The sequence below is a fragment of the Spinacia oleracea genome, chromosome 2 (genome assembly GCF_020520425.1).
Source record: "Spinacia oleracea cultivar Varoflay chromosome 2, BTI_SOV_V1, whole genome shotgun sequence".
NCBI lineage: Eukaryota > Viridiplantae > Streptophyta > Magnoliopsida > Caryophyllales > Amaranthaceae > Spinacia > Spinacia oleracea.
In genome coordinates this window covers 101868273-101894441 of record NC_079488.1, presented here as the reverse complement: position 1 = coordinate 101894441, position 26169 = coordinate 101868273, and the positions used below count along the sequence as shown (strand labels likewise).

Below are 26169 nucleotides of genomic sequence, written 5' to 3'. Positions count from 1 at the left end.
TTTCTCTTAAAAATGTAGTATACTCCATCTGTTATTAGATATTAATATATAATGTTTATTTGTGATACGGCATTAATATAACGCCATCAACAGAATAATAATTTAATATGAAGCATAAATTAAAAACGCGACAGTAGAAAAAAGAAAAGAAAAGAAAAGCACTAATAAAAAAAACTCTGACCAGTTCATGATCCATCTTCAAGAATCTCTTTGTGAACTTGCATGCATGTTGTGCTACAGTATTTGTAGTTATATCTGTGGAAAGGAACTTTACCCGCCAATGATGCATTACAACAGGAGCAAACTATGTCGGTACTCCCAGCACTGTTTTTCGGTTGGGAGGAGCTTGCAGTTGCGTGCGTGATAGTCCCTTGGGCATTAGCAGCGGCTGCCGCAAATCTCCTTTCAGCTGCAGCAGCTCTCTTTTCTCTCTCTTCTGCTTGCTTCCTCTTTAGTTCCTCCTAACATAGAAAGGAAACAAGTCAGCATTGCAAAAGCCGGTTGACAATGATAATTCTACCAAATGATCATGAATGCCAAAATGCCATGAATGCTCTGCATATAATTATATACCTCTTTGGACAATCTTGCAGCAATGACAGATTGAACTGTTCTTATTGAAGGTGAAGCAGCAGTCTTTTTCTCTGCAACTTTTGCAGCTTTCTGAGATTCTGCAGCCATTGCCTGCATGGACAAACCAGAATGTTCATGAACTTCCCACTTGTACAGAGATCCTTGTGGCTAAGTTGTTCACAGCAGTCCTAAGATCGAATGTTCCCCCGTCCAGGGCGTCCACCCCACCCCAAAAGTAAACAGACAGAGAGCACAAGCACAAGGGGGAAGATATTCCAACTATCTTTTGCTCCAACCTCCTGTAAATAACATAGTACTTGCATGTTTTGTAAATAACAAAGTAAGGAGACGATATAACTCTTGACAAGTCAAGAAGAGAATTACCTCAGCTTTCTTTTCCTTTTCTCTTTCTTTACGTTGTTTTTTCAATTCCTTTGCTTTTGCTTTCCTTTTGGCATCTTTTTCAGCCTACCCAATGATGGCCAAATCAAATTCATCAGACCATATCATACATCGAGAAAACGTGCATCAATTACAAAAGTGTACATAAATCACCAAAAGAACTGATAATTGCAGCGTAAAAAAGCGAAATACGAGGGAGAAAAAGGACGACAAAGATGACAATGATGCATCAGGTTAGTTCGAGTTGAAATGCTAAAGAGAGAATGCAACCACAACTCCACAAGTAGCTACGCACAGCTCGAAGACTACAAACTTGAAGAACAGCAATACCTGCTTTACAGCCTGAGACTCCTCCATCTCTTTAGTCAATGCACTAGGTACTTTGGCAGCATGCCAATCCCACTTATCAAGGTTTGAAGCCATAAAGCGTCTAAAAGTATTTCTTACTTCCTTCTCAGTAGCCAGCATGTAGGGTGTTTTCCCTCTTTCATCTTTGACAGTTGGATCTAAACCCTGCTCTAGAAGTTCCAAAACCTTTTCAGAATTATCAGATGATGCTGCTTCATGTAATAGAGTTGTTTTACATCCGAGTTCATTATCACTTTCATCAGACAAGGATTGTTCATCAGTAATTTTGCCAGTTTCAGAAACTTCATCCCCTCTAACCACCTTTGCTTCCCCCCTTTCGTCGCTCCTCAAAATGTTTGCATCAATGCAACTTTCATTTAATTCAATCTGCTTTATATCAGGAAGTTCCTCTTCGTCAATTTCATAAGCAACTAGGCTCAACTGATTATATATACGCCGTGCTTCCTTTAAAGTAGGCCTTCGAACGCTGAAAGGAATATTCCTAGCATCACACCGTTGGTTGCTAAAGAGTGGGGCCTCACCATTATAGAACAATTGACGGTTGCTTGAGGGTGCATAAATGAAGACACAGGAAGCTGCATCAAAAAAAGGCTTCCAAGAAGCAAGCAACTCTTGAATATCCTGAACAAAAATTTAGGCGTCAGATGACATCATTATTATAATTTATAAACCTCGGCCCAGGAAAAAGGATGAGAGCAAGCAACAACAATTTGAATACCATCAGATAGGCAACAATTGAATCAAGTATAACTTGATGACAAAGCTTTATAGAGCAGCCACAATTAAACAAATGGAGCAGCCAAAATTAAACAAATGTAACTGCTGCTTACAAATTTATACTCGACTCTTCAGTCTTCACTATTCCGGACAAAATGAATACTCCCTCCGCCCCCTTGTGTTTGCCCCTTTCCATTTTGGGATGTCCCAAAAGATTTCCCCATACTAACTCTTCAGTCTTCACTATTCCCGACAAAATTAATACTCCCTCCCTCCCAGGCTCCCCTTGTGTTTGCCCCTTTCCATTATGGGATGTCACAAAATATTTCCCCGTACTAAAAATGACCATGACGGACTATTATTTTACCCTCTCGTCCACTACATTTATTCCCACCAACTTTGTGTCTCAAGAATCATGATCTCATCAACCCCACCCAACCAAAAATACAAATATTAACAAAAGCCCAATTGGGCGAACAAAAGGGGACGGAGGATATAGAAGAAATAAAATAAGGTTACCCTTAACAAGATTTTCTTACGTTTTGTTACCAAACCTAAATGCGAACCTGACTTGGCCACAAATCATTGTTTTGTAGAGTTTGAACTAATCAGGACACATAGATTCAAAGTTCCCTTGAGGCCGAATACCACGCTTTAAATTGGGTTTGGTGACTTTGGTCTTACTTTTACATAATGAAATTGCATAGTCATGTGTGAATCTTCGGCAATTCAGCACATAACTGCTAGACTTCCTAGTACAAGCCTTTAAAAACACGAGTATGAAAAACAATATAAGCATTAAGCACCTCCTGCGTATGGAAAAGCTCAAGGGGCACTAAAGCGATAAGAGTCCTAGAGCCTAAGCACAAAGCGCATCGAAGTGAAGCGCACTTTTTAAGATTAAAGGATTCTTTACTATTATGCATATATATATCTAATTAGAGTATTCAAACGACAAAAATATATGAACATCAGATTTGCTTCCTTATTACTCTTTGTTTTAACCAAAATAAAACATACTACCTCCGTTCCTGAAAGTTCTTTACACTTTTCGTTTTAGTCCGTTCCTGAAAGTTCTTTACACTCTACTTTATTTCATTTTTACTTTCATTTGGCCCACCCACTCACAAATACTTTATGGATTTTCATTCACTCACAATGTTGGACAATTTGTAGCCTCTCATTTTCCCATTTGTTACCACACCATCACATATTCACCAAATTCCTTAATTACCGTGCAAATAGTAAGCGTAAATATCATTTAGGAGCAGAGGCAGTATAACGTAGTGTTTATCATGTACTATCCATTAGGAAACAAATATACTATAAACATCGCCGACTATTGTCTTCTTCTTTTCTTCTTTTTCCTTTTCTTTTGGACTCTTAGCTCACTTTCAATTGTTAAAGATTAATAGGGTGTGGTCCACAACACAATAACAACATAAGAAAAGAAGATTTCAACTTAAAATAGAAACAGAAAAAAGAATTTAATGAATTGCAAAAAGGCATGCTTCATATGTGACAAAGTCCTACATGCAAACACCCTCTTTGACAATAAGCACCTCCCTGTTGCCACCCCCTATAGCCACCCTATGCCAGTATGTTTGCAACGGTAGAAAAACTTCATAATACATTAATTATGTAGTTCAGTAGTTGTAATAGTGCTTGAATTAAGGCTATAAATAATCAGCTGAGGACAAGCCTTTGTATGAGAAATATATCAAACACTTCGAGTGTTGTTTAGGTTGAGTACTTGAGTGTAATCTCCCTACCCTTGGTGGTGTTATTGTATCCAAGGTTGTATCCAGGGTTCCCTCTATTACTTCCTAGTGGTGTTTATGTATCTAGGAATTGTAGAGTTGTATCGCCGAAGTAGACAATCGGTGTGGTGATTAGGCTAATTCTATCATACCCCTACCCAGTACGATGTCAATGCACTTCTTTCAAAACGCTTCGCCTAGAATTAATTAAGCGCTTTGCGCTTCAGAGCATATGGGCAGTTGGGCACTTTTTCATACACCGGGGACCTCCACGATGGACACAACTCATATAGGGAGAGATCTTTACGAAGAAAAGTTAAATACCCTAGAAAGAAAATTTTGCATAGAACTAGTTTGTAAGGAACTTTTGGAAACTTCCATTGTACGGAAGGTGAAGAATTATTGATCTTGAAAGAAGGGTCTATACTCATTTGAATGTGCATAGGAAGGTACAAAATGAGAAAGCCATAATTATACAAGAAAAATCGGTGAGGTAATGAAATAAATTCACAAGAAATATGCACCAAAATTTTGGTTAAAAGTTATGTCCTAAACTTTGCATTTCCTGCTCAACTCAAAAGCAAGCCGACAAGTGGATTCCTATTTACATAGCCAAGTTGTCTACCTGAATTCCATCACCTAAAGCTTCAAGTAATATATGTTCTGTTTCCAAATATAATAAAGTCAAATTTGCAGGGTTTCATATATTTCCTCCGTTCTTTTTTAGTTGACACAATTCTTTTATTATGTTTGCCAATGCAATATTTCAATCATTAATATCTTTAATTATCAATTGGTAAAAATTATAGAAAGTTGATATTACTCCGTATAAATCTCTACAATAGGATGATTATAACAAGACCCCACATGACAATATTTATTAAGTATAAATCACAATTGATAATCATAGTAGTTTATATGAATAGTGTCAAAAGTCAAATTGTGTCATCTAATAAAGAACGGAGGTAATACTCAGATTACAAGTCATCTTGCATAATGTTTAAGCAATCGAAAAATGTTGCGAGATGAACCATGTTCATGTACAACACAGCAATAACCAGTCAATAGGAATATAGGATAATACCTTCTTCAAAGCAAGCTCATTATAGCGGCGGAGTGATGCTCCGGCAGAATGTATAGACCTGCCACTTGCATCTTTGGTTGACTGCCTCTTACCGGCCTTAGCTCTCACAACATATCTATTACAGAAAGCACAAATTATAAAGCAAAAAGGAAGAAGTCAAATAGATAGCAATCAAAATTAGCCATAAGAAAAATACACCATGAAGTATTGAAGTTCAGTTTGCAGCTAAACTTTTACCTAAAAAAGAGAGATAACAGTGACACAAATCATGTTTAGTATAGCAGGTAAACTCAATAGCATAAATACTAACATCCATTAGACACGAAAGGTAGAGGGGAACCAGAAAGGGAGGCGTAATATAAATGTAACACTGATGATCTAAAGCAGTGTGTATAAGAAGACAAATATTAGACACGACAACATTTGAGGCCATGCTTTTCCCTGTCCAGGTATATTGTCACAAAAACTAGAATCCAATCTTTACCAGACCCCTCCGAGAGATTTAAAGAAAATAGCTCTATTCCGCACCTCCATGGAAAAGGAGAAAACGGGAAGCAAAAAAGGGGAAAACCAAAACACGTATTCCTTGTGACCATAAAGTCTTAAGAGCATGACGACTAGCTGCTCAAATTCCGAAACGCAAAGCTAAATCAGAATATCAGAATATCAGATATAATTCAAGTATCCTATATGCAGATAAAGGGTGTTCAGACCTACACAAGCCATTGCCCAGAAATGCCACCAAATCACACATAAGTTACAAAACAACCCTAAGTTACAAAACAACCCCAAAATAACGAAAGGTACCTTGAATACTTTCTTAGATGCACTTTCAAAGGAAAATAGTTGGATCTTTGACAATGAATTATGTCATATTCAACAGATCCATACATTGCAATCAAAAGGAATGCATTTAGTTGAAAAGGAAAGACATGTAATCAACAAGTCACAGAAAATATATTTATTTTTGAGGAAGGGTACCTGTGGAACGTCTTGTGAGCAACAACAGTGTTTCCATCAAAGACACAACCAGCAAAATGTCCTCCACTTGCCAGCAATACGATCCTCAAGTGGGTTTTATCTCTTGGCTCATGAGTCAAAGCTTTCAACTTCTCTATTACATTCAAGTTAGGCACACGTCCATTGTCATCAATAACCACTAACTGATTGTTCTCATAGGATACATCCTCGGAATCTTTCAGAAGCAAGCACTTCCAGATAGAGACTTTTTCCCCTGAGTGAAGGCCGGAACATAATTTCTGCTTAACGCTTTGAACTGACATGTCCATTGTATTATTCAAAACACGGGGTACCCTGTCATCTTCATCTTCAGATCCTGATATGCTTGAAACGTCAAAATCTTTGGAAAAAGAGTCATAATTTAACTCATCAAAGTCATCCTCCTTCAAAACAACTTTTCCCGCAAGGCTTAGCTTTACCTACAGAATACATTGACCGTAAAATCAATGGGAAAAAAAAATGAAAGGGTGATATCCATTATTACTCACACAAATGCTATCTATAACATAATTATTTCCGTGGAAAAAAAAGTGAATCCCTTATTCCAGTCTCCTTCTAGTTATTAGAAACCAGTTGTTAATTAATATCATCACTCTTCCTTCTATCTTTGGTTCCTATATTTCAGATGTTAAAAATAATCAGTATATACTTCTGCAATCTGCTCATCCACAGTTCGCAACATATGCCAACATCCAATGATGTGCTCTTCTATTGTTCACAACTTCACATCATCCTTTTTTACATCATGCAGAGAAAAATACTCCAACAAAAGGTTACAAAAAGATAATTTCCATCAAAATTCCTCCTGAAACTCACCTTTCAACATATCAATAACTAAAAGTAGTTCCCCAGCTAAAACAATTATCTCTAGATAAAGTTGTCACATTACTAATTTAGATAACACTGTCGATGTGAATATTGCGCAGGGAATAATTTTTGTGTACCCTAACATTACAAACTCAATATAATTGAAGTGATTCCACAGCTCAAACAAATTACAAACTCTATATAATTCAACACCTTAAATTGTAAAATTTTACATGATCAATAAACCAACACTTAATTATATCGAAAAAAGGAGAAAAAGGAAAGGATAATTACATTGAAACGATGAAGGTCAGACTTGAAATGAGAGCGCTGGTCAAGGAGAGACTCGAATTCAGACTTGCAAATATTGCAAGACCATCTGTTCATACTACTATTACTACAATTTGAAGTATCTGCTTCATCATCATTTTCGTTCAATATCTCTTTCTCACTCCTGCTCGAAGCTAGGGCTTCTTCGTCTTCTTCAACGAAAGGAATTGAAGTATAAGATTGACATTGAAGGAGTTTGGCGGGAGGAAGAAGACGGCAAGAATCGAAGAAGTTTGCAGGGAGGTCGAAGACTGACCGCGGCCGTTTATCGGATTGTTGCCCGCCGCTGCTGGTGGAGGTGGGGGCGGCCATAGTCGCAGATTGATTTCGCTTGGATTGGGCGGATTGTTTGGCTTTTGATATTCCTACTTTCCTACGGAGTATTGTTTTAAATTTGGGTTAACAATAAATTAGGTTTTGGATCCTCTAGAGTTCTAAAATAACTCTACAAGGTAAAGTTTGAGCATATCAACCATTGATTGAAAAACCAATGATTCATATATTATCTTTTTAAAATTTTCCCTATTTTTTCTCATCAATATGAGCCCTTGATTTTAAAATGTATGGTTTAGATACAACTCTACCTTGTAGAGTTTTATTAAAACTCTAGAGGATCTGGACTCAATAAATTATGTATATACCTTCCCACAATCCCACGTGTACAATAAATTTATCGGATTTTTCATGAAATGCCCCTGAGGTTTGTGTTAATGCACCAAATACCCTTAAACTTTCCAAAATGCACCAAATACCCCCGAGATTTAGTATAAATACACAAAATGCCCACAAGGCTAACGGACGTTAAGTCCCCGTTAGCGTATGTTTACATTTTTGCCCTTAATAAACCGTTTTCTTTATTTATCCTAACATTAACCCTTAATTATATTAATTAACCCTTAATTACATTAATTAACCTTTAATTATATTAATTAACCTTAATTACATTAACTAATCCTTAATTAAATTAATTAATCCTTAATTAAATTAATTAACTATTGTCTGAAAAAACCAATTACCCCAAAAAAATTTGGATTCTCCATTCCAACCTTGTTGTTGCCTTTTTTCATGAAATGCCCCTGAGGTTTGTCTTAATGCACCAAATACCCCTAAACTTTCCAAAATGCACCAAATACCCCTAAGGTTTAATATAAATACACAAAATGCCCAAAATGACTAATTTCCGTTAACTCCGTTAACTTATCCGTTAACTTTAACTTTAATTTAATTTAATTTTTCTCTTTTCCTTTTAATTTCTTCTTTTTTCATTTGTTTTTCTCTCTCCCCCCTTCCTTCTTCCCTGTTAAAAATGGCAGCCAATTTTTCTGGGTTGGAAGCACCTTGACAGCTCTTCTCTTCCTCACCACCACCACACACCGCCATGCTAACCCCTTCTCTTCCTCACCACCACCACCCCACACCGCCACCGCCACCTCCAGAAAAACACATACATCGATTTTCCTCTCTCAAAATCCAGATCCCAAAAAATTGATCCCCAAATCAGTAATGGGGGTTTTTAATCAACCATTGTTGCTAGTTGCCTTGACCGTAACGGGGGGGGAAGTGAGGGGAAGGGAAACGACGCCGACGAGGAAGGCGAAGTGGAGTTTGGTGGCGGCGGCAGTGGGGAATGAGGAAGGTGGGGGAAGTGAGGGGGAGGGAAACGCGGGTTTGGTGGTGGCGACAGCAGTGGGTAAGGTGGGGGAGGGGAGGGAAACGCCGCCGGTGAGGAAGGGGGAGTGGGGTTTGATGGTGGTGGCATGGCGGTGGTGGGGTTTGGTGGTGGCGGCATGGCTGCATTCTCTCTCCTCTAATTCGTTGATTCTGTGAGGATGGAGGTGGTTGCAAGGATGGAGCTATGGTTGGTGTTGATAATGGAGAGAGAGGAATTAGGGGTTTGACATGGTGGTGGTGGGACTTGAGGAGACAGAACAAAGGCAACAACAAGGTTGGAATGGAGAATCCAAATTTTTTTGGGGTAATTGGTTTTTTCAGACAATAGTTAATTAATTTAATTAAGGATTAATTAATTTAATTAAGGATTAATTAATTTAATTAAGGATTAGTTAATGTAATTAAGGTTAATTAATATAATTAAAGGTTAATTAATGTAATTAAGGGTTAATTAATATAATTAAGGGTTAATGTTAGGATAAATAAAGAAAACGGTTTATTAAGGGCAAAAATGTAAACATACGCTAACGGGGACTTAACGTCCGTTAGCCTTGTGGGCATTTTGTGTATTTACACTAAATCTCGGGGGTATTTGGTGCATTTTGGAAAGTTTAAGGGTATTTGGTGCATTAACACAAACCTCAGGGGCATTTCATGAAAAATCCGGTTTTTTATTCGTTATAAGTGATTTTGATGCGGTACTACTTCTGTCTATTTATTTTTTACGTTTTTGTTTTTGAGTGTTTCAAATGTTATTTACATTTTGTTATAATTTCTCACACTTTTTTATTGGGATATTAATTTTTTCATTTTTCTAATATCAGAATTTTGATAAAAGTAAAAACATTATAAATATAATTTATATTGTTTTAAAAAAATAGAGAAATCTCAATGCAAATTAATTATTCATTAAAACGCGTGTAACATATCAAACGTAAAGAACAAAAAGAGACGGAGGTAGTAATTTTGAAGCAATATTAGAAAGAAAAATTACTAACAAAATAAAAGGCTTTTACATTATACTCTTCCGTTTTGAAATAATAGGGACAATTTACCTTTTCATGCTATTTGTGGACATTAATATCTCTAATTTTGTATTCGTAAAAGTTATAAAAATGTGATATTCGAAAGTACATATCGAGACGAATAAAACAACCTCACACGACTATATTTTTCTTTACCATAAATCACAAATGATAGTGAAATTGAAATTTACAAATAGTGTCAAAAATTTAAGTGTCTCTGAAACACAGAGAGTATCTCTTTTAAGCATTTTATCATCGCCTGCTTGCATGAGATGGACTGGGTTGTATCTCGGTCCATAGAGCCCATTTCCATTTTCACAGACCTACTGAGTTAATGGTCAATTTGCAGGGTGGTAACAAAAGAGACGTTCGAAAGATTTGGACAATACGGATAATTCTTTGAGGAGGTTAAGCCTACAATGAAAGGTACAAAACTGCAAACACAAATTCTTATTTACAATGGGTATACAATAAATATTGTACACCAAAGTAAAAGTTAACTCAAAATGCTTAAAAGTTAAGCTTATATATGTAAAAGTTATGTATTTTTTAGTGATAAATTTTTTAATTTTAGTAAAACTTATTTCTTTAAAATGACAAATAATGTATAAAATTAATCATTTAACCCTTTAAAATGTTTATTTATCAACTTTTTTTATTACTAATATAAAAGTAAATCAAAACTAGGTTAAAGTTACAAAAAAATTGAGTAAAAGTTATCTTGGTGTACAATAAATTTATTGTACACCTAGTGCGCACAAGACCTTTTGAACTACAAAATGCGGAGTGTAGGCCTACAACGAGGCCTTGTTGATGAATGTCGGAAAGGTTTGAGTATAAACTTAACGTATCATTATTGTCAATTACAAGGGTTTTGAAGTGAAAATCTAGAAAATCGTATGGTACCCAAACAATTCATTAAAGATCTTCAAGGTGCCAAAAATATCAAAAAAAAAGTTATCACAATAACTCGAGATTGTCCATTTATCAAGTCTATGGGAAACACCGTTACTTTCTCTAATTTGTTTTTTTGTGTTAATTCAATACTCCGTATTTTGAGAACACGAAATGGAAGAAGGTGACTAAACTCCTTCCAAAAAATAACAACGTGATGGAAAATTAGAAACACATTCATGGACATTTACACAAAATTGCACATAAACTACGTAAAATTCACTACAATTCCCAACTCTGTGGCCGAAAGATGGGAAGAGGAACTGAGTCATTTGATATCCCCAGATGAACATCTCAAAAACTCTTCATCTAATCAATGACAACTATATCAAAATATGTACATAAGATGTATAGTTGGTTATTTACATTGTGAAGAATATCCAAAGTTTTGGCAGTATCTCCTACATCTCATTGAAATTAAACGTGGAAGAAGTGTGCAAGTCTTTGGATGAAGGCCTGCTACGGTGCTACCTCAGATGTTGTTGCTCCTCTACCTCTTGAAGTTGTTTTAACCTCCGTTTTGAATATAACCCAATAGCGATGGTGGATACCGCAGATAAACAGAACCCCACACCATCAAAGATCATCTGGAATTTTGAAACATGAGTATGCTCCTCCATTGCTTCTGCCACTGTCCGAAACAGTTTCCCACTAACCAGGAGAAAAACATGTCAACAAGAAGAATGACAAATCGAAACTTTTTTTACGGTCTCACAATGATAAGATAGCGTTAGACAGTTCACCTAAGACTTGCTCATACCATATTCTTTCGAATCACCCCCTCACCCCCACCACCACCCCTATCCCCGGTATTCCAAAAGACTTTGCAAACAATAATCCAATTAGAAAATGTAAATTTACATGGAGTAAACTACCCTAAAAACAAGTCTGCAACGCAGGAAAACAGCATGCTGGGTTTGATTTTTTTGGAGGACCTACAAGGGTCTTAATTCTGAAGCTCGGAGTGAATCTAAGTCTCAACAAAGCTGCAATGGAAGTTGCAGCTTAGCCTGCTGAGTAAATTACCAGAAGAACTTCCATATCAAATTCTAGTTTCAGTTAGAATACAATCACAATACAATATTACAATGTGAAAAGTTATGGTCGATTAAAGATTTTCAGTTTCAGCATGATGTTACATTTTGGACCATGTAGCATTGTGAATCATACATCATTCTTAGATTAACTAAATATTAGTTACAGCCTGTGGATCACATTCCCTTGATTGACCGCTTCAAAGTTAAGCAGCTAAATGATATAAAAAATTAAATGTGATGCTATATTGCTATAAGAACAGAATAAAAAAATGACGTTCATTTTAAGGTTGTTATCAACTTCAGCCATTGAAAAAGCAGTAAGCATCAGATATTGAATTTCGTGCATTTTGTGCCTAACTAGGAATTCATAACCGTACACGGTACACCACTAGGAGGCAGATATGCCTAGCATCAAGAAGCATACTTAAAGGACCAGAAAATCGAGGTTAAGTTATGTAGTTCATTGATATTACCAAAATTCTTCAAAACCAGGATGCAAAAACTAACATTTATCAAAATTCTTCAAAACCAGGATGCAAAAACTAACATTTATCAAAATTCTTCAAAACCAGGATGCAAAAACTAACCTGTAAATCGCAACAAGTATCTCAGGCACCATTCCTATCAGGGTTCCCGCCAGGTAAGGACCATAATTAACACCAGTAACAACAGCAACATAGTTGAACACCACATATGGGAATGGAGAGAGTCTTAGCAGAGCAACTGCCTGAAACTGATGAAACCAATCACCATCACCAGCGAGTTTTACAATGGCAGCTTTTTCAGGGTGATTACGCAACCAATTCTGGCATACAAACAGCAAACAGTGGTAAAGTTCAAAATGCACTCTCGGAAAAAGTTGGAAACTATGTGGTCAGAAAAGGCGGAAATGCTTGCTTACTTCAATTTTGTGAAGAAAGAGATGGTAAGCAATGAAATAGGGCAAAGAAGCGGCCACAGCTACTGCAGATATTATCAGCAAGAAGCCAATTCCATAGCCAAAAGTCATTCCAGCTATCCACTTGAACTGCAGAGTTGGCAAAAGCAGAAGCGGGAACAAAGCTATTCCAGCAAACAAAATAGCTGCAAGCACCAGGGGACTACAAGTTTCCATCAGCCAGCGAACTACTGGAATAACCTCCTACGATAAGAGGAGTGACCGTTTAGTTAAGTATGCATACCCAGCGGAACAGATTCTATAGGTGTGTATCAAATTCGCATGCGCGACTTGTCACAATTTATTGCTATACTATACTGAAGTGTAGTTCTTATTTCCCTTCTAAACTTTCACTTTCCCTCCCATACTCACATTTGTTTTTGGGAATTGAACAGTCAATCTATACTTACCATTATTTACTTCTGCTACATTGTAACTTCTGCCTGGCACTAATTAGTAATTACACTAACAATTCTCTTTTTATTACACTGCACAATCTTCAGTGATCTAATTAGAAAATGTATACTATAAGAAACCGAGCATGGCTCGAGTATTATCTAGCAACCGACTCCCTAATACGAAGTACTCCCTCCGTTCCTAAATAAGTGTCATATTTCTATTTATAGCGTTCCCTAATAAGTGTCCACCTTCCGTTTATAGACATACATTTTTCCCGCTTTTCCCTAAATTGTGATTGTTTTTTCTTACCCATTCTACATTTTTTCCATCCCCACATCCACTTATATATGTACTTTATCAATAAACAATTATCTACTTTATCCTTTCCCAAAAAAAACACTCACTATCATTGTTTTTTTTATACATTTCTCATTCTTATTAATCTCCGCACATTCTTCCAAATATGACACTTATTAGGAACGGAGGGAGTTTGAAGTATTAGCAAACATCAACTACCATTTACTTTTACTCTACAAAACGTCATAACTCAAGATTACATTATGACTTATGTTGATAACCAATTATGTCTCCTCTCCGGCTCTCCTGATGTTCTTGCATAACATGTTACACTCATTATATCTTTTTTATGGTGTCCATCCTACATCCGGGTGGGTGTGAGGGAGTAAAATTACACGATTTACGCCCAGTGAAAACTGTATAAGTTAGCTTCACGGACCATCAATAACATACAAAATGGTACACTTTCGGATAAACGAAAACATTCCAAAATTACAAATTACCCATCCAAACTATTCCATTTTTGCGTGGCATATTTTTATGGAATATACCTAAAGAATCCCCATAATTAGAAAGTTAAGTACAGCAGCTGCTAATTGAATAGTTTCCTAATAGAATCTTTTGCACCAAAAATGCCTAAACAACATCAAACGGACCTAGTTTTCTAATTTCATAATTTAGAAATTGAACAACTAATTTCCGAAAATCTTTACTAGCTTTCTTCAATTTCATAATTTAGCCCTAGAAAATACAAAATCAAGAAAAACGATTAAGGAGAGAGAAAAAGGACCTTCTTCATGAAAGAGGGGCCAAAGCGTTTGACGACTGCAACAGCGGAAACTGCAATTACAGTACCCAGAACAATGATCATCCATGTCGATCGCAAATTGAACCATCTTCGATTAATTTGATTATTATTGACAGTGTCGTGATTATTCGCTAATACCAAAGGAGATTCTTCGTCAAACAGAACACAATCTTGGCCTATTATCTGGTAATCAGCGTCTATTACCTCCATTATAGCGGGTTTTTGGTGGGAAACTGCATACTTTTGATTTTCTTGCATTGCTTCTTATGGATGGATGATTTGTGATTCTGGAAAGACTAGATAATCGTAATTGGCGGTGGTGTGAAGCTAGAAAGTTTGTTTGACGGGGTGTGCACTAGGCTACTACTGGTAATTCCATGTTTCCCACTTTTCTTAGGAAGGAGGGAAATACTAAATAGGGAATCTTGTTCTTTCACGGAGTAGTTAAGATAGTGAAAGGATGGATGTGAATGGGTTAACGGTTAAAAGAGCAACTTCAACGGTGACAAAAATAGATCTGTTTGTAAATTGTTATTCTATGAACTTTTTTTGTGTAGGTAGCTAATTATTGGTGCAGAAATTTCGTGATTTGCTCTCAAAATGTTTGTGATTTACGCATAATTCATGAGTGAAATGGGTTGAGTGTTACTTTCAGTTGCTGCAATAAAGGATACTTCCGAAAATTAATGTCCTTGACAAAACATACTCAATCCTAATGACTCGAATTGTATTTGAAAGTGGATGACATAGAACTAAACGGATCGAAATAAACTTGGTTTGTATCTAATTAAAATTGGATGATCAGAAATGCACTCTACTTAAACTAACATGACCGAGTAGTTAAAAAGCGAAACAATTAATTTTTCACAATAAGTTAATTTTCAATTGGCCCAACATTTACTAAATTACTCAACGTAAATTTCTTTATCCAACTGCGACATGTATCGACCCACACTCTACCCATAATTCTCCTCACTATGACTTGTTTCCGTCTCTAGTTCTCACCAACTTATATCATTAGTAGTTTTTGAATCGAGTCGAGCGGCCATTTTTTTTTTTTGCTTATTAAGGAGATTGATTCTGGCTAGAACGAGTCAAAGTTGTGCGTCTCTCAAGCTGAACGGTTGTATCATACCATGCTTGGCATGCTTTTTAGGGAAAAAAACTGATGGTTACATATCGAATTGTGAAAGGCTCAAACATATAGGGTTTCAGGGCCAAATTTGATGAAACCTCTATGGCATTTTTGTTTACAAAGTAATCAACTCTAAAGTAAATTCAAGTTTCAAGTTGTTCAAATGTGGTTATATATTAATTGCAAGTTAAGTTTTAATGATTTTTTTTTTAAAAAAAATTAGTTATCCAAATACTTATACTCTTCCAGGGTTGTGAAATCATACCTTTGTAATTCGTACCACTGTATCTAGATTTAATTTTTGTTCTTTGTTATACCAAAATTGGCAAATTATCTCATATAATATCGTATTTCTCCAACAAAAATGACAACATTCATAGGTAAAATCTATGTCCCAATTATCCAATATGTCCCAATTCGTCTTGCTATTACGAATTGGCCCAACCAAGTGTTATTTTTTATACGAGTTTGGAAGACCACCAATTCGGCAATTTTTACTTTCAGGTTTGACCAAACCCAGTAAAACCAAATGCCTAAAGCCCTAAACAATGAACGCCCATTTCATCAACAACTAAAGAACCTTTCAAGTTTCAACCGGCGTTTCTAGAGTTATCAGCGTCGATTGATCTCGCGTTCTTGCAAAAGCGTAGCATCAAAACTTCAAGCTCCCTGCTCAATTTCTCTCTCCTAGCTTATTCTGGGTGAAATATTACAAAAAATGGTACGTTTTTCTTCTTATGCACTTAGGAATTTCGTCGAACACCTATAGTGCAGCTTCGAATCGACGCTTTTAATTTATTTATTATTATTGGCATTTAACTTGGAATTTGTTGTTGGTGCCAGTCAGTGACTCTTCACACTAATCTGGGCGACATAAAATGTGAAATCTTCTGTGATGAAGTCCCCAAAGCTGCTGAGGTTTAATTACTCTTCCTTGTTAATTAATCTTGTTGAGGATTCATCTTACTGTTCTTGTCAAAAAAATTAAAAAATCATCTTACTGTAATTAGTTGTTGACGTTTTACTTTCTGTATAATTTTGAATATGCCTAGCTGTTACTGGGATGTTAATTAATCTAATTTGACGAATTTTTGTGCGTAAGACTGAATTTTGTACCTTTGAGTTGAATTACATAACCAACATACTTGATTTTTGGATTTGATTCGTTGTAGAATTAAGTAGCTACCTCCTACAAGCCTACAACTCTACAAGTTCCTTTTGGGTTCAAGGGACATGGAGTTTTGGAGGGGGGTGGGGGATGTGAATGGATTGGGATAGTATTGTTGTTTAGAAAAAGATTGGGACTTTGAAGTGGCATGTGATGCAGGTTCTAAGAAGAAAAAGGAAGGGGTTTAGGCATTAGAGATACAGAATGCTGGAATGTAGCTGCTCTGGAAAAACACGTTTGGGCCATCTCTACCAAGCAAGAAAATATATGGGTAAGGTGGGTCAATGAGGTGTACATAAAAAGTCAAGATTGGTGGGCTTATGTGCCTAGTAGCAACAGTAGTTGGTACTGGAAGAAGATATGTGCAGTAAAGGAGAAGATTAAAAGTGTGCTAAGCCCTGCTCAATTGGGGCAGGGTAGTAAATATGTGATTAAAAAGGTTTATGATCAACTAAGAGTAACTGATGAGTGATGCAATTGGGATGTTTTTGTGTGGGAAAGATTAGCAGTTCCTAAACACAGTTTCATGGCATGGTTGGCTGTCAAGCAAGGATTGCAGGCTAAAGATAGGTTGGCCCTCCACGCATGGCAGTTGATAACCTTTGCCTTTTGTGTGGGACAGCTGCTGAAACCCATGAGTACTTATACGTTGACTGCGTTTACAGTAGAAAATGCAGAGATAGTTTAAGGCATTGGCTTGGTTTCAACCCAAGCTGGTACATCATCAATGCAGCTATTAGAGCTAGCAGAAGATTGAAAGTTTCCAAGTTCAAAAGAAGAACTTACATAGTATGTACCCTGGCACTGATTTACCAAATTTGGCGAGTCAGTAACGATTTTTTATGGCAGCAGAAGGTTGCTAGCATAGACAATACTGTAAAGAAGATACTCAATACCCTAAAAAGTAGGATTCAGGCTGTATATCCTAGAGGAATTAGTACTGCTGACAGAGAATGGTTTGAGAGTCTAAACTGTAATTAGCATGTTTCTGGGTAGGTGCTACCTAGGTAGTTTAAAGTTGACTGTTTCCTGCTCAGATTTTTCTTCCTAGAAGATGTCTAGCATCAGTCTACTTTTGAGATGTAACAGTTTTGGTTTGTTTCTGAAATATATCATTAGAGCATGTACATTGGGGCTCTTGGGGTGGCTCTCCAAGTAGCTCTTCAAGTAGCTCTCCAACAAGAACTATCTTTTGGCTAACATTGGGGCTCTTGAGTGGTTCTTGAGAGGCTCTTGAGTAGCTCTTCATGGAGAGCTACTTCAAGGTAGCTCTTGGCCAAGAGCCTTTCAAGAGCTATGATGCTCGGACTCGCTCCACCACCCCGTCGTACCGGTGTCGACACGACACGACGCGGGTGCGGACACGGAATCCGGACCGGACTCGCCTTGGGGGAAATGGACTCGTCTTTTAGGGTTTTGAAAACCAGATCTGAAAATAGAGGCCTCGAATCAGGGATATGGAGGCCGAAAACTTGGGGCTTCTGGTCGCCTGAGAAATGCGAGTCACTGGGAATGTTTTCCGGCCAGTTTGATGCTCTTGCATGTTGCTGAATGCAGACGACCTCCATGGAAGACGACCTCCATGAAAGTCGATGCTCTCTCTTTTTTTTTTTTTTTAGTACGTAGGTGTGGGAAAGGTGGGGAGGGTGGGGGACAACTGTCAAACTGACAATGAATTAAATAACGTGGGGATAACTAGGTAAGCAAATATTAAACTGAAAATGAATTAAAATATTGGGGATAACTAGGTAAGCAAGTGGGACAACCTGTCAGTATTTTTATTTATTTACTTTTATTTTAATTAGCTTTTGATATTCTTTTGACCCACTTTCTTATCTTGAGAAAATATATCACGTGATTTTTAGTTTATAGTTTCAAGTTTTCAACTTTCAAAGCATTTACTTTATATGGAGTAAATTAAAAAAAAAAACTTCATCTATTAATATTTATACTGTCATTATAAATATTTAAATAAATAAAATTAATATTTTTTAATGGTTGCCATGTCCCCGAGTCCGTATCTGAATTTTGGACACTTCTAAAACGTGTCCCCGAGTCCTTGATTTTAAAAAAGTTTGAGTCCGACCCTTGGACCCGTACCCAAGTCGGACACCCGTACCCGAGTCTGAGCATCCTAGTTCAAGAGTTGATTCTTGTTGAAAAGTGGGGAGTAACTTTGAAAATTGGATAGTAACTTTGGTTAAAAACACAATTAATTGTGGACCACCAAATGGTAAAAATAATAACGGAGAGCTCATTTGAGGAACCAATCAATGTTGGGTGTTTTTAAGAATGAATTCTTGAGTGTGTCTTGTAGAGAGATAGTGGTAGAGAGAGAGGGGAGAGTCCTCCAAGAGCTCTTTTGAAGAGCCAACCAATGTACATGCTCTTACTCTTGCTTATCAAAAAAAAAAGGTTGTATTTTCACTTCAAGGGTCTGTGGATTACGGATTGGATGGCTGGAGACTGCAGACGAGTGCATATATTTTGTTTAGTTTGTCTTCCAAGGATGGTGATCGAGTTTTGATCATGTGAAGCCTCAAAGGGAATTGGAAGTCTTATATGCTTTTTGGACAATAAAAAATTTACTAAATTAGATCCTAAATTACCATTCCAAATGGTAACAAATTTGGTTAGCCGAACAAATTTGATCGCTCATTAAGTCATTAAGCATACATACCTTGGTAAGTTCTCTTGTAATTGGTTTTATCTGTAGAGATACATCCTTAAAGAAGAAGGTTTAAGTGTTTCTTTCTACATTTGGTGTCATGCTTTACATAGGTTTTTTACTTGCTATTTTATCCTTGAAAAGTCCTAGGACTTAGCTGTCCATTCTTACTCTTATGCATTTTATGGATGACATATTGTCTCTAATGAACATAGGTTTTAAGAGGCCGTTTAGTATTTGAGGAAGAGTTATCATTCTTTTTCTTTGTTGTTCGTTGTTCTCTTTTTTACTTTATTTTTTTCGGTGTTTCCTCGTGTTGATGCCCCCAACACCCCCCACAAACACACGCGCCAAAAAATTAACTTGTTTCCCTTCTTGCATAGAAATGCTACACCAACTTTTTCCCTACCTCTCCAAACACTAATTTTGAACAGTTAACCCTTCCTTTTTAGTATTTTTTGGTTGGAGCTTTCCAGGAAAGGTTTTCCGAGATCTAAGTCATTTAATGGTTTGCCTTTGGTTGTGTTTGAAGCCTTTAATGGTACAGCTCTGAAAATTATGGTGGTAAACAGAAAAGCAGTGACGAGAGAAAGAGTTAAGGCAATCAGTGAGAGAGATAGTGTGAGTTAAAAAAGGTGGTGGAGGAGGCGAGTGAGGGAAATGAGGGGTAACTGTATGAGAAAGAGGAAGAGGAGAACAGAATCACTGCCTGGCAATTTATTTCTTGGTTAGAGGCTTTTGTGAATTTATTCAACATTTCAACCAAATTAAGGAAAAGGTTCCAAGTTTCCTTTCGCTTTGGCTTCGTGACCAAGAATTGGGGAATTGAGGGATTTCAATTCCTTTTCCTTTCTTTATACCTCTCTATCCCTCTCCTCTGAGGCTTGAACCAAACAACCCCTATTAGTTTTTGGTTATTGTCCTTTGCATAACATTCTACTCTGGCAAAACCTTCTGTCCTAGATTAAGTTGTGATAAAATACTGTAGGTGTAGTACTTGTTATCCTTTGTTTCACTTTTCCTGATTCCTTGCACAAAACTACATACATTATCTATTTTCTACAGTAATATGTAAAATCTTCTTTTACATGAAGACATGAAGTATATGTGAGCTGTGAATCTGTGATAGGGTTGTTGGTTGGAGATGGTAGTCCACATGGATTTTATGTCTCAAGAATGAAAACCAGTGTAGTGTTTTACAGATTTACTTCACCCTAATTTGAAATTAGTTGTTTTCTTGTCAATGATCTTAATGCCTTTTATACTTCCAGAACTTTTTGGCTCTATGCGCTAGTGGATACTATGATGGGACCATATTTCACCGAAACATTAAAGGATTTATGATCCAGGGAGGAGATCCGACTGGCACAGGCAAAGGTGGTACGAGTATATGGGGCAAAAAGTTTAATGATGAGATAAGAGAGTCCCTTAAGGTACATTATAAATTATATTTGGTCATGTTTACTATCTAGATTTTCCTCTTTCATTGAAATGTTGTCCTTACCAATGAGCTTAACTGAGTTTCCGACTTTAGATGCCAAATTTTTCATGTGGCTGTAAGGCTTGTTAGACCATACTACTGAGGTTGTTTTACAGCGCAAGAGATTGCAGTTTTTACTTGAACTTAATTCATCATGATACTATGTTGTTTATTTGATGTGTCTGATATTGAAGCAAGGACCGAGATGCAACAAAAAATGTCTTGCTTCATTTTTTTGTTGGAAGTATCTAGAGAACAATTAATAAATGCTTAAACTAATTCCTCTGTTTTTTAATTTTGTTTTCTGTATTTCTCTTGTGCAGCACAATGCTAGGGGGATCCTGGCAATGGCTAATAGTGGTCCGAATACCAATGGAAGCCAATTCTTTTTGACATATGCTAAGCAGCCTCATTTGAATGGATTGTACACTGTGTTTGGCAAGGTGATCCATGGTTTTGAGGTCCTTGATCTTATGGAGAAGGTAATGATGGATATTTGATAATTGCTTGTGCTTGCCATTTGTTATGGGAACTATTGTTATTACTCTATTAGCATTTGTCCTTTGGTAGCTTCCTGCTGATTGTTTCTTTTTATGAACCAATATGTGTAACTTCTAGCTGATCAGTTATCTATATCTATGTATCAGGCAACACTCAGTTTACACGTCATAAAACCATATTTTTTTTTATAAATATTCCGTTTAGCTTGTTTTATGTTCTCTTGGATCTTGTACCATTATGGTGTGGTACTCCATTTGATCTTCTCTCAATTCCTCAATTACAAGTTTCCTGCCGAGCCTTTCACATTCTGTGTTGAAATTTGAAAAACCTAATTCGTTGATTGAATTCCTTTGAGCTAGTTTTTTCTTTCCCTGTCCTGTGCCATGAAGATGTTCTGACATTTGTATTTTTGCAAATCCTCTATGAAATTTGTCCCTGATAAATATGTTTTTGGCATATGCAGACGAAAACGGGTCCAGGGGATCGCCCACTTGCTGAAATTAGGCTCAACCGTGTTACACTACATGCTAATCCCCTTGCTGGTTGAAGGCTGAGTATATTGCATTCAGGGGAGTGATGCGTCTTCCGTATAAATGACAATCAATTGCTTTTTTCACTTCTGAAGTGCTAATATAGTGACTAGTTGAAGCCTTAGAAGGATGTCAATTGCTCTCCTGCACCATGTATAGCACAGTGCGTATTGTAATTTCACTGGCTCATAGTTTGTGAAAACCAACCGTGTAAACTGTCCCCTTGATTAGGGCTTTTTGCTGATTAATGATAATCTAACATACTGAGAAATCTTCTCAACTTATTAAAACGATTTCAATTTTTTTTTTTTTTTTGTGTGTGTGCTAGAATCTACTTTTGGCGTCTGATGTAAATGGATCATGCTCGATAATTTCTAGGTTGGAGTTGGGTTAGCAAAGGCTTGAAGAGAGGTGTATAAGACTCCATTGTTGAATGTGAGGAGTTTTACCAATTAGCTCTGATTTATTCAAAGAGGTGCAGCTGGACTGCTGGGGGAAATCATCAAATCTCCCAGGAATCTTTAGATTTTACCTAAAAAGACGAGTTCACGAGTAGAGTGGAAAGGCATAACAGGTTAGGCTATGTTCCGTTCGACTTTCAGACAAAATAGTTTTTTCAGACATTTACACACAAATAAATTTATTTCAGATAAGATAAAATAAGTTCAAATAAGTTCAGTTAAAATAAGTCGAATAGAATAGAGCCTTACGAAAAAAATCAAATCGGAGTTGATACAGTATTTCCTTCGGGACAAAAAGGTGAAGTTTTGTTATACATGTAATACACCCTGGCCTAGAACGAAATCAAATTTTCTCCTACAAAATGGACTTTAAAATCTACTGCTAAATCACAAGTAAAAAAGGGGGATTAAGTTTTACTAAAATAAATTAATGAAGGAGTTCCACTAAACATTGGCAACTAAACAACTAAAGAGTACAACCCTTGTTGATTGACCAAAAACAGCATAAAGAAACATCAAATGTTAATCTTCCAAGCTTCAAAATCTGCCAACTTCAGCAGAAATGAACTAGCATTTCGATGTCCACCACCCCCGTATTTCTCTGAGATAGGAGTTGTGTCTTCACTTTTGACACTCCGGAGGCTGATTTTCAACATCTGGTCATTCCCAAGCTCGGGGACTCTGTACACAATAGCTCCAACACCCCTTAAGTTCCGTTCTTGGCTCTTAAAAGCCAACTGGTTCCCAAGTTCACTCCTTAATTCTGAAAGAGCTTCATCTGCATTAACAGCTAGGCAACACCCGAACTCCCCACCTCCAAGGTTAATTGCATAAGATTTCTCAAGAGCCTCGGTTATCAATTTTTGCTTATGATTTAAGCTTATAATACCTTGATTAATAACAGAATCGAGGTCTAATGAGAGCAACTGTCGAAATACTGAGGGATTTTTCTGAAAATCAAATTCTAATTTCTGATCTTTTAACCCACTGCTGAAGGCTTTGCTTTTCTCAAGTCGCCACTTCCAAAGATCCGCATCCTCAATGTACTCGAAGATTTTTCTCATTCTTTCAAATTCAGCAAGCACAGATTCATACCTGGTTTTACTCTCTTCACTAAGTTTCTGCTTAAAGTAATCATAAGCAATTGTTGCCCCACTCCTCTCCATATCTAGCACCTTTGTTATGTTCTCAGACAATGAGGTTTCACCACCTAAAGTCTCAAGCGCAGTTTTGTGGTGGTCTAGAATGATCACATTGTCAACCTTGGATGACAGATCAGTAACAAAACCAGAGGGCCCCACAAAGTCTAAAAGGTAAACATCGCCGATTTCTTGCAAGGGCAATTGGTCTGCCTTGATAGGGCTGTAGACTGTGTTGGGAAAAAATACAACTGGGGACGAAGTTGCAGAGAAGTAAAGGTGTGCTGCTAGGGCAGCAAAGGTGCCATCAGGGCATGGGTAGTGGTAAAGTACAGCACTTTTCTTCTTTGTGTAATTCATGCCTGCAATTATCGGATTTCTGATCATGATTTGTAGAGAAGCAATGCTTGAGAAAATGGGTTTTTCTTGAATCAGGTATAAGAAGCACCAGCAACAATGATTTCACACCAATATACCGCCTTTCAAAGGAAATTCCAGCCGTTTTCTCTTTATCTGACTTCTTCTTCTCCAATTTCTGAACACCTTGAAGATCATCAGATCGGTTAAATATCAATACAATCAACCAAAGAGAAATGAAACTAACATCAGTTATAGTAAAATATGCTAATCAGAACAGGTCAGCTTGTAACTTTCATTTTATAGATTCATATGGCTAGTAGAGATATGTAATTAAATCAATTTAAATGGCATGCCCCTCTCAAACATCATTCTTGGCATCAAACACCAAAATTACCAGGTGGATGCTTGACCTAATTGTTTCCTCTGAAAGAGGCGCTATCAGCTATCCCTCCTACTCTCCTAGGCAAACTCTCAGGTAAGTCAGAACACAGCAACTGCCCCGCCAATCCCATAATCCTATCCATGCTAATTATCACAATTAATTTTCACTTTTCAAACTGATAAAAAGAAAGTAAACTTCCTCGCTATATTCCGATTTTGGTTCATATGATCCTACACATTGTTAACAGACAATCTGGTAGCAAGCTAGGCTCACCGAACTCTCATTTGCAATCACTCCATCATTTCCATATAGAACTCTTACATGAATGGCAAATTGGCAATATATATCCAAACACTTGAGAAATCTTGACCAGTTCACTTTTTTGTTGCTATAAATTCCGGGCACCAACAGCCAACAATACAAAGTCTGGTGAAAGTAACTAGATCATCCTGGCTTCAGTTTGTCAATACCGCCCCGACTACCATTGAAAAGGGTTCAATTTTACCTAACTTAAAAATATTCCTCTTCAATTTTAATGTACACACTTGTACAGAACAAACAGGATTGTTTCACAGGCCAACAAGTCAACAAATTCACTGAACCAACTGAACTTAACAAATTATGCAAAAAATATCAATGAGGTCTTGGCATAGTGGTTAAAAATGAGGTTTTGTGCCGATAGGTCTCAAGTTCGAATCTCCTCTCCCTCATTCGATGATTTTATTAACCTTTGTGGCTAATTTGCACCCAGAAAAAATAAATTATGGAAAAAATAAATTCAGCAAACTATCAATTTGGACTAACTAATCAATTTTCAGAGCTTCTATTTCACAATATCCACATATTTTACAAATCATAATGTTCCAACCTACGAAGCACGGAAACGCCAAAAAATCACGACGTACCGTTTCCGAAACGTCCTGGAACGGGGAAACCGGGAAACGCGTTTCGGAACGCGGCGAAACCGTTTCAGAAAAATAGAGACGTGTTTGAAACTGAATTCATCCCGGAAACGAATGGGAAACGAGATTTCAATCTAATATTCACGTTTCCCAAGCAAACTTGCTGATTGTATGAAAGTTTTTCCGCCAGAAAACTGAAATTAGGTTGAAGAAGATATCAGTTACTCTGTATTTCTGCATAGCCTATATTCGAAACCATGCTACAAATTTGGGCCTGGCCCAAATAGACAAATGGAAATTAAATCATTAAGGGTGTATTTGGTTCAGCATATTTTAGAATCAGGAATGGGTTTGAAATCATCCAATCCCATACTTTATGTTTGGTTAATTATTTTTATAAAACTAAATTTTAGCCCGTGCGATGCACGAATTCTATTAAATTGTTAAGTTAAAATAAATACTCATACATATGTACCCACTGTTATATTATAATTTTGGATTGAATTTCATTTTAGATTTATTTTTTAAATTATTAGAGTGTTTGATTTCAGATGAAATTGCATATGCGTAATATTGATAATTAAGTAATAAAAATATCTACGTGGCATCTAATTATTTATCTACATGGCACTCGACTTTTTTAATTCAAAAATAATTTTGAAATCTTATTTTTCATTAGTCGAAACTATTAGATTTCCTACGTGGCACTCTAATATTGGATTAATGTTTAGGATTGAATTTTATTTTTGATTAGTGTTTGATTTTGGATGAATTTTATTTCAGATTTATTTTTTAATATATTATTTGAGTGTTTGATTTTATATGGAGTTGTATATATTAGGAATTAATTAAATAAAATATCTACGTGGCACCTAATTATTTATTTACGCGGCACTCGACTTTTTTAATTCAAAAATAATTTAGAAATCTTACTTTTCATTGGTCAAAACCATCATATTTCATACGTGGTGCTCTAATATTATTTGTATTAGTGTTTGACTTTAGACCAAATTTTATTTTAGATTAGCGTTTGATTTTGAATTATATTTTATTTAAGATTTAATTTTTAATTAGTAGAGTATTTGATTTTGGATTAACGGATTTTATTAAATTGTTAAGTTAAAATAAAACTATTATATATACCAACTGCTGTATTTATATATTATATTAGATAAGTGTTTGATGTTGGATTGAATTTCATTTTAGATTTATTTTTTTAATAGTTAGAGTGGTTGATTTTGGATGGAGTTATA

The 26169-nt window shown here is 36.4% G+C and overlaps 4 protein-coding genes across 6 annotated transcripts; 1 reads left to right on the top strand and 3 right to left on the bottom strand.

Moving 5' to 3' along the window:
* Window positions 1-7448, bottom strand: LOC110798116 (uncharacterized). 2 transcript variants are annotated; one of them, XM_022003260.2, is made up of 7 exons: window positions 7027-7447; window positions 5887-6344; window positions 4906-5020; window positions 1306-1965; window positions 958-1041; window positions 574-684; window positions 1-461 (listed from the first exon to the last, which is right to left on the bottom strand). In XM_022003260.2, the coding sequence occupies exons 1-7, from the start codon at window positions 7372-7374 to the stop codon at window positions 186-188; spliced, it is 2052 nt and encodes a 683-aa protein (XP_021858952.2). In that variant the 5' UTR covers window positions 7375-7447; the 3' UTR covers window positions 1-185. The 2 variants fall into 2 exon arrangements, 1 of the variants encoding a protein (XP_021858952.2); XR_008928378.1 differs by having other exon boundaries at window positions 423-461; window positions 574-872; window positions 7027-7448.
* Window positions 7449-10870: 3422 nt separating this feature from the next.
* LOC110798094 (uncharacterized) lies at window positions 10871-14851 on the bottom strand. Its single transcript, XM_022003235.2, has 4 exons — window positions 14173-14851; window positions 12651-12890; window positions 12337-12554; window positions 10871-11363 (listed from the first exon to the last, which is right to left on the bottom strand). Exons 1-4 carry the CDS (start codon window positions 14446-14448, stop codon window positions 11180-11182), a joined length of 918 nt encoding a protein of 305 aa, XP_021858927.1. The 5' UTR covers window positions 14449-14851; the 3' UTR covers window positions 10871-11179.
* A 975-nt stretch (window positions 14852-15826) lies between these two features.
* On the top strand, window positions 15827-21962 carry LOC110798119 (peptidyl-prolyl cis-trans isomerase CYP18-1). Its single transcript, XM_022003268.1, has 5 exons — window positions 15827-16046; window positions 16169-16243; window positions 20433-20594; window positions 20965-21123; window positions 21606-21962. The coding sequence occupies exons 1-5, from the start codon at window positions 16044-16046 to the stop codon at window positions 21687-21689; spliced, it is 483 nt and encodes a 160-aa protein (XP_021858960.1). The 5' UTR covers window positions 15827-16043; the 3' UTR covers window positions 21690-21962.
* A 384-nt stretch (window positions 21963-22346) lies between these two features.
* LOC110798130 (uncharacterized) lies at window positions 22347-25159 on the bottom strand. 2 transcript variants are annotated; one of them, XM_022003279.2, is made up of 2 exons: window positions 24920-25159; window positions 22347-23807 (listed from the first exon to the last, which is right to left on the bottom strand). In XM_022003279.2, exon 2 carries the CDS (start codon window positions 23657-23659, stop codon window positions 22649-22651), a length of 1011 nt encoding a protein of 336 aa, XP_021858971.1. In that variant the 5' UTR covers window positions 23660-23807; window positions 24920-25159; the 3' UTR covers window positions 22347-22648. The 2 variants fall into 2 exon arrangements, with proteins under 2 accessions (XP_021858971.1, XP_021858972.1); XM_022003280.2 differs by having other exon boundaries at window positions 22347-23815; window positions 24920-25158.
* Between the last annotated feature and the right edge of the window lie 1010 nt (window positions 25160-26169).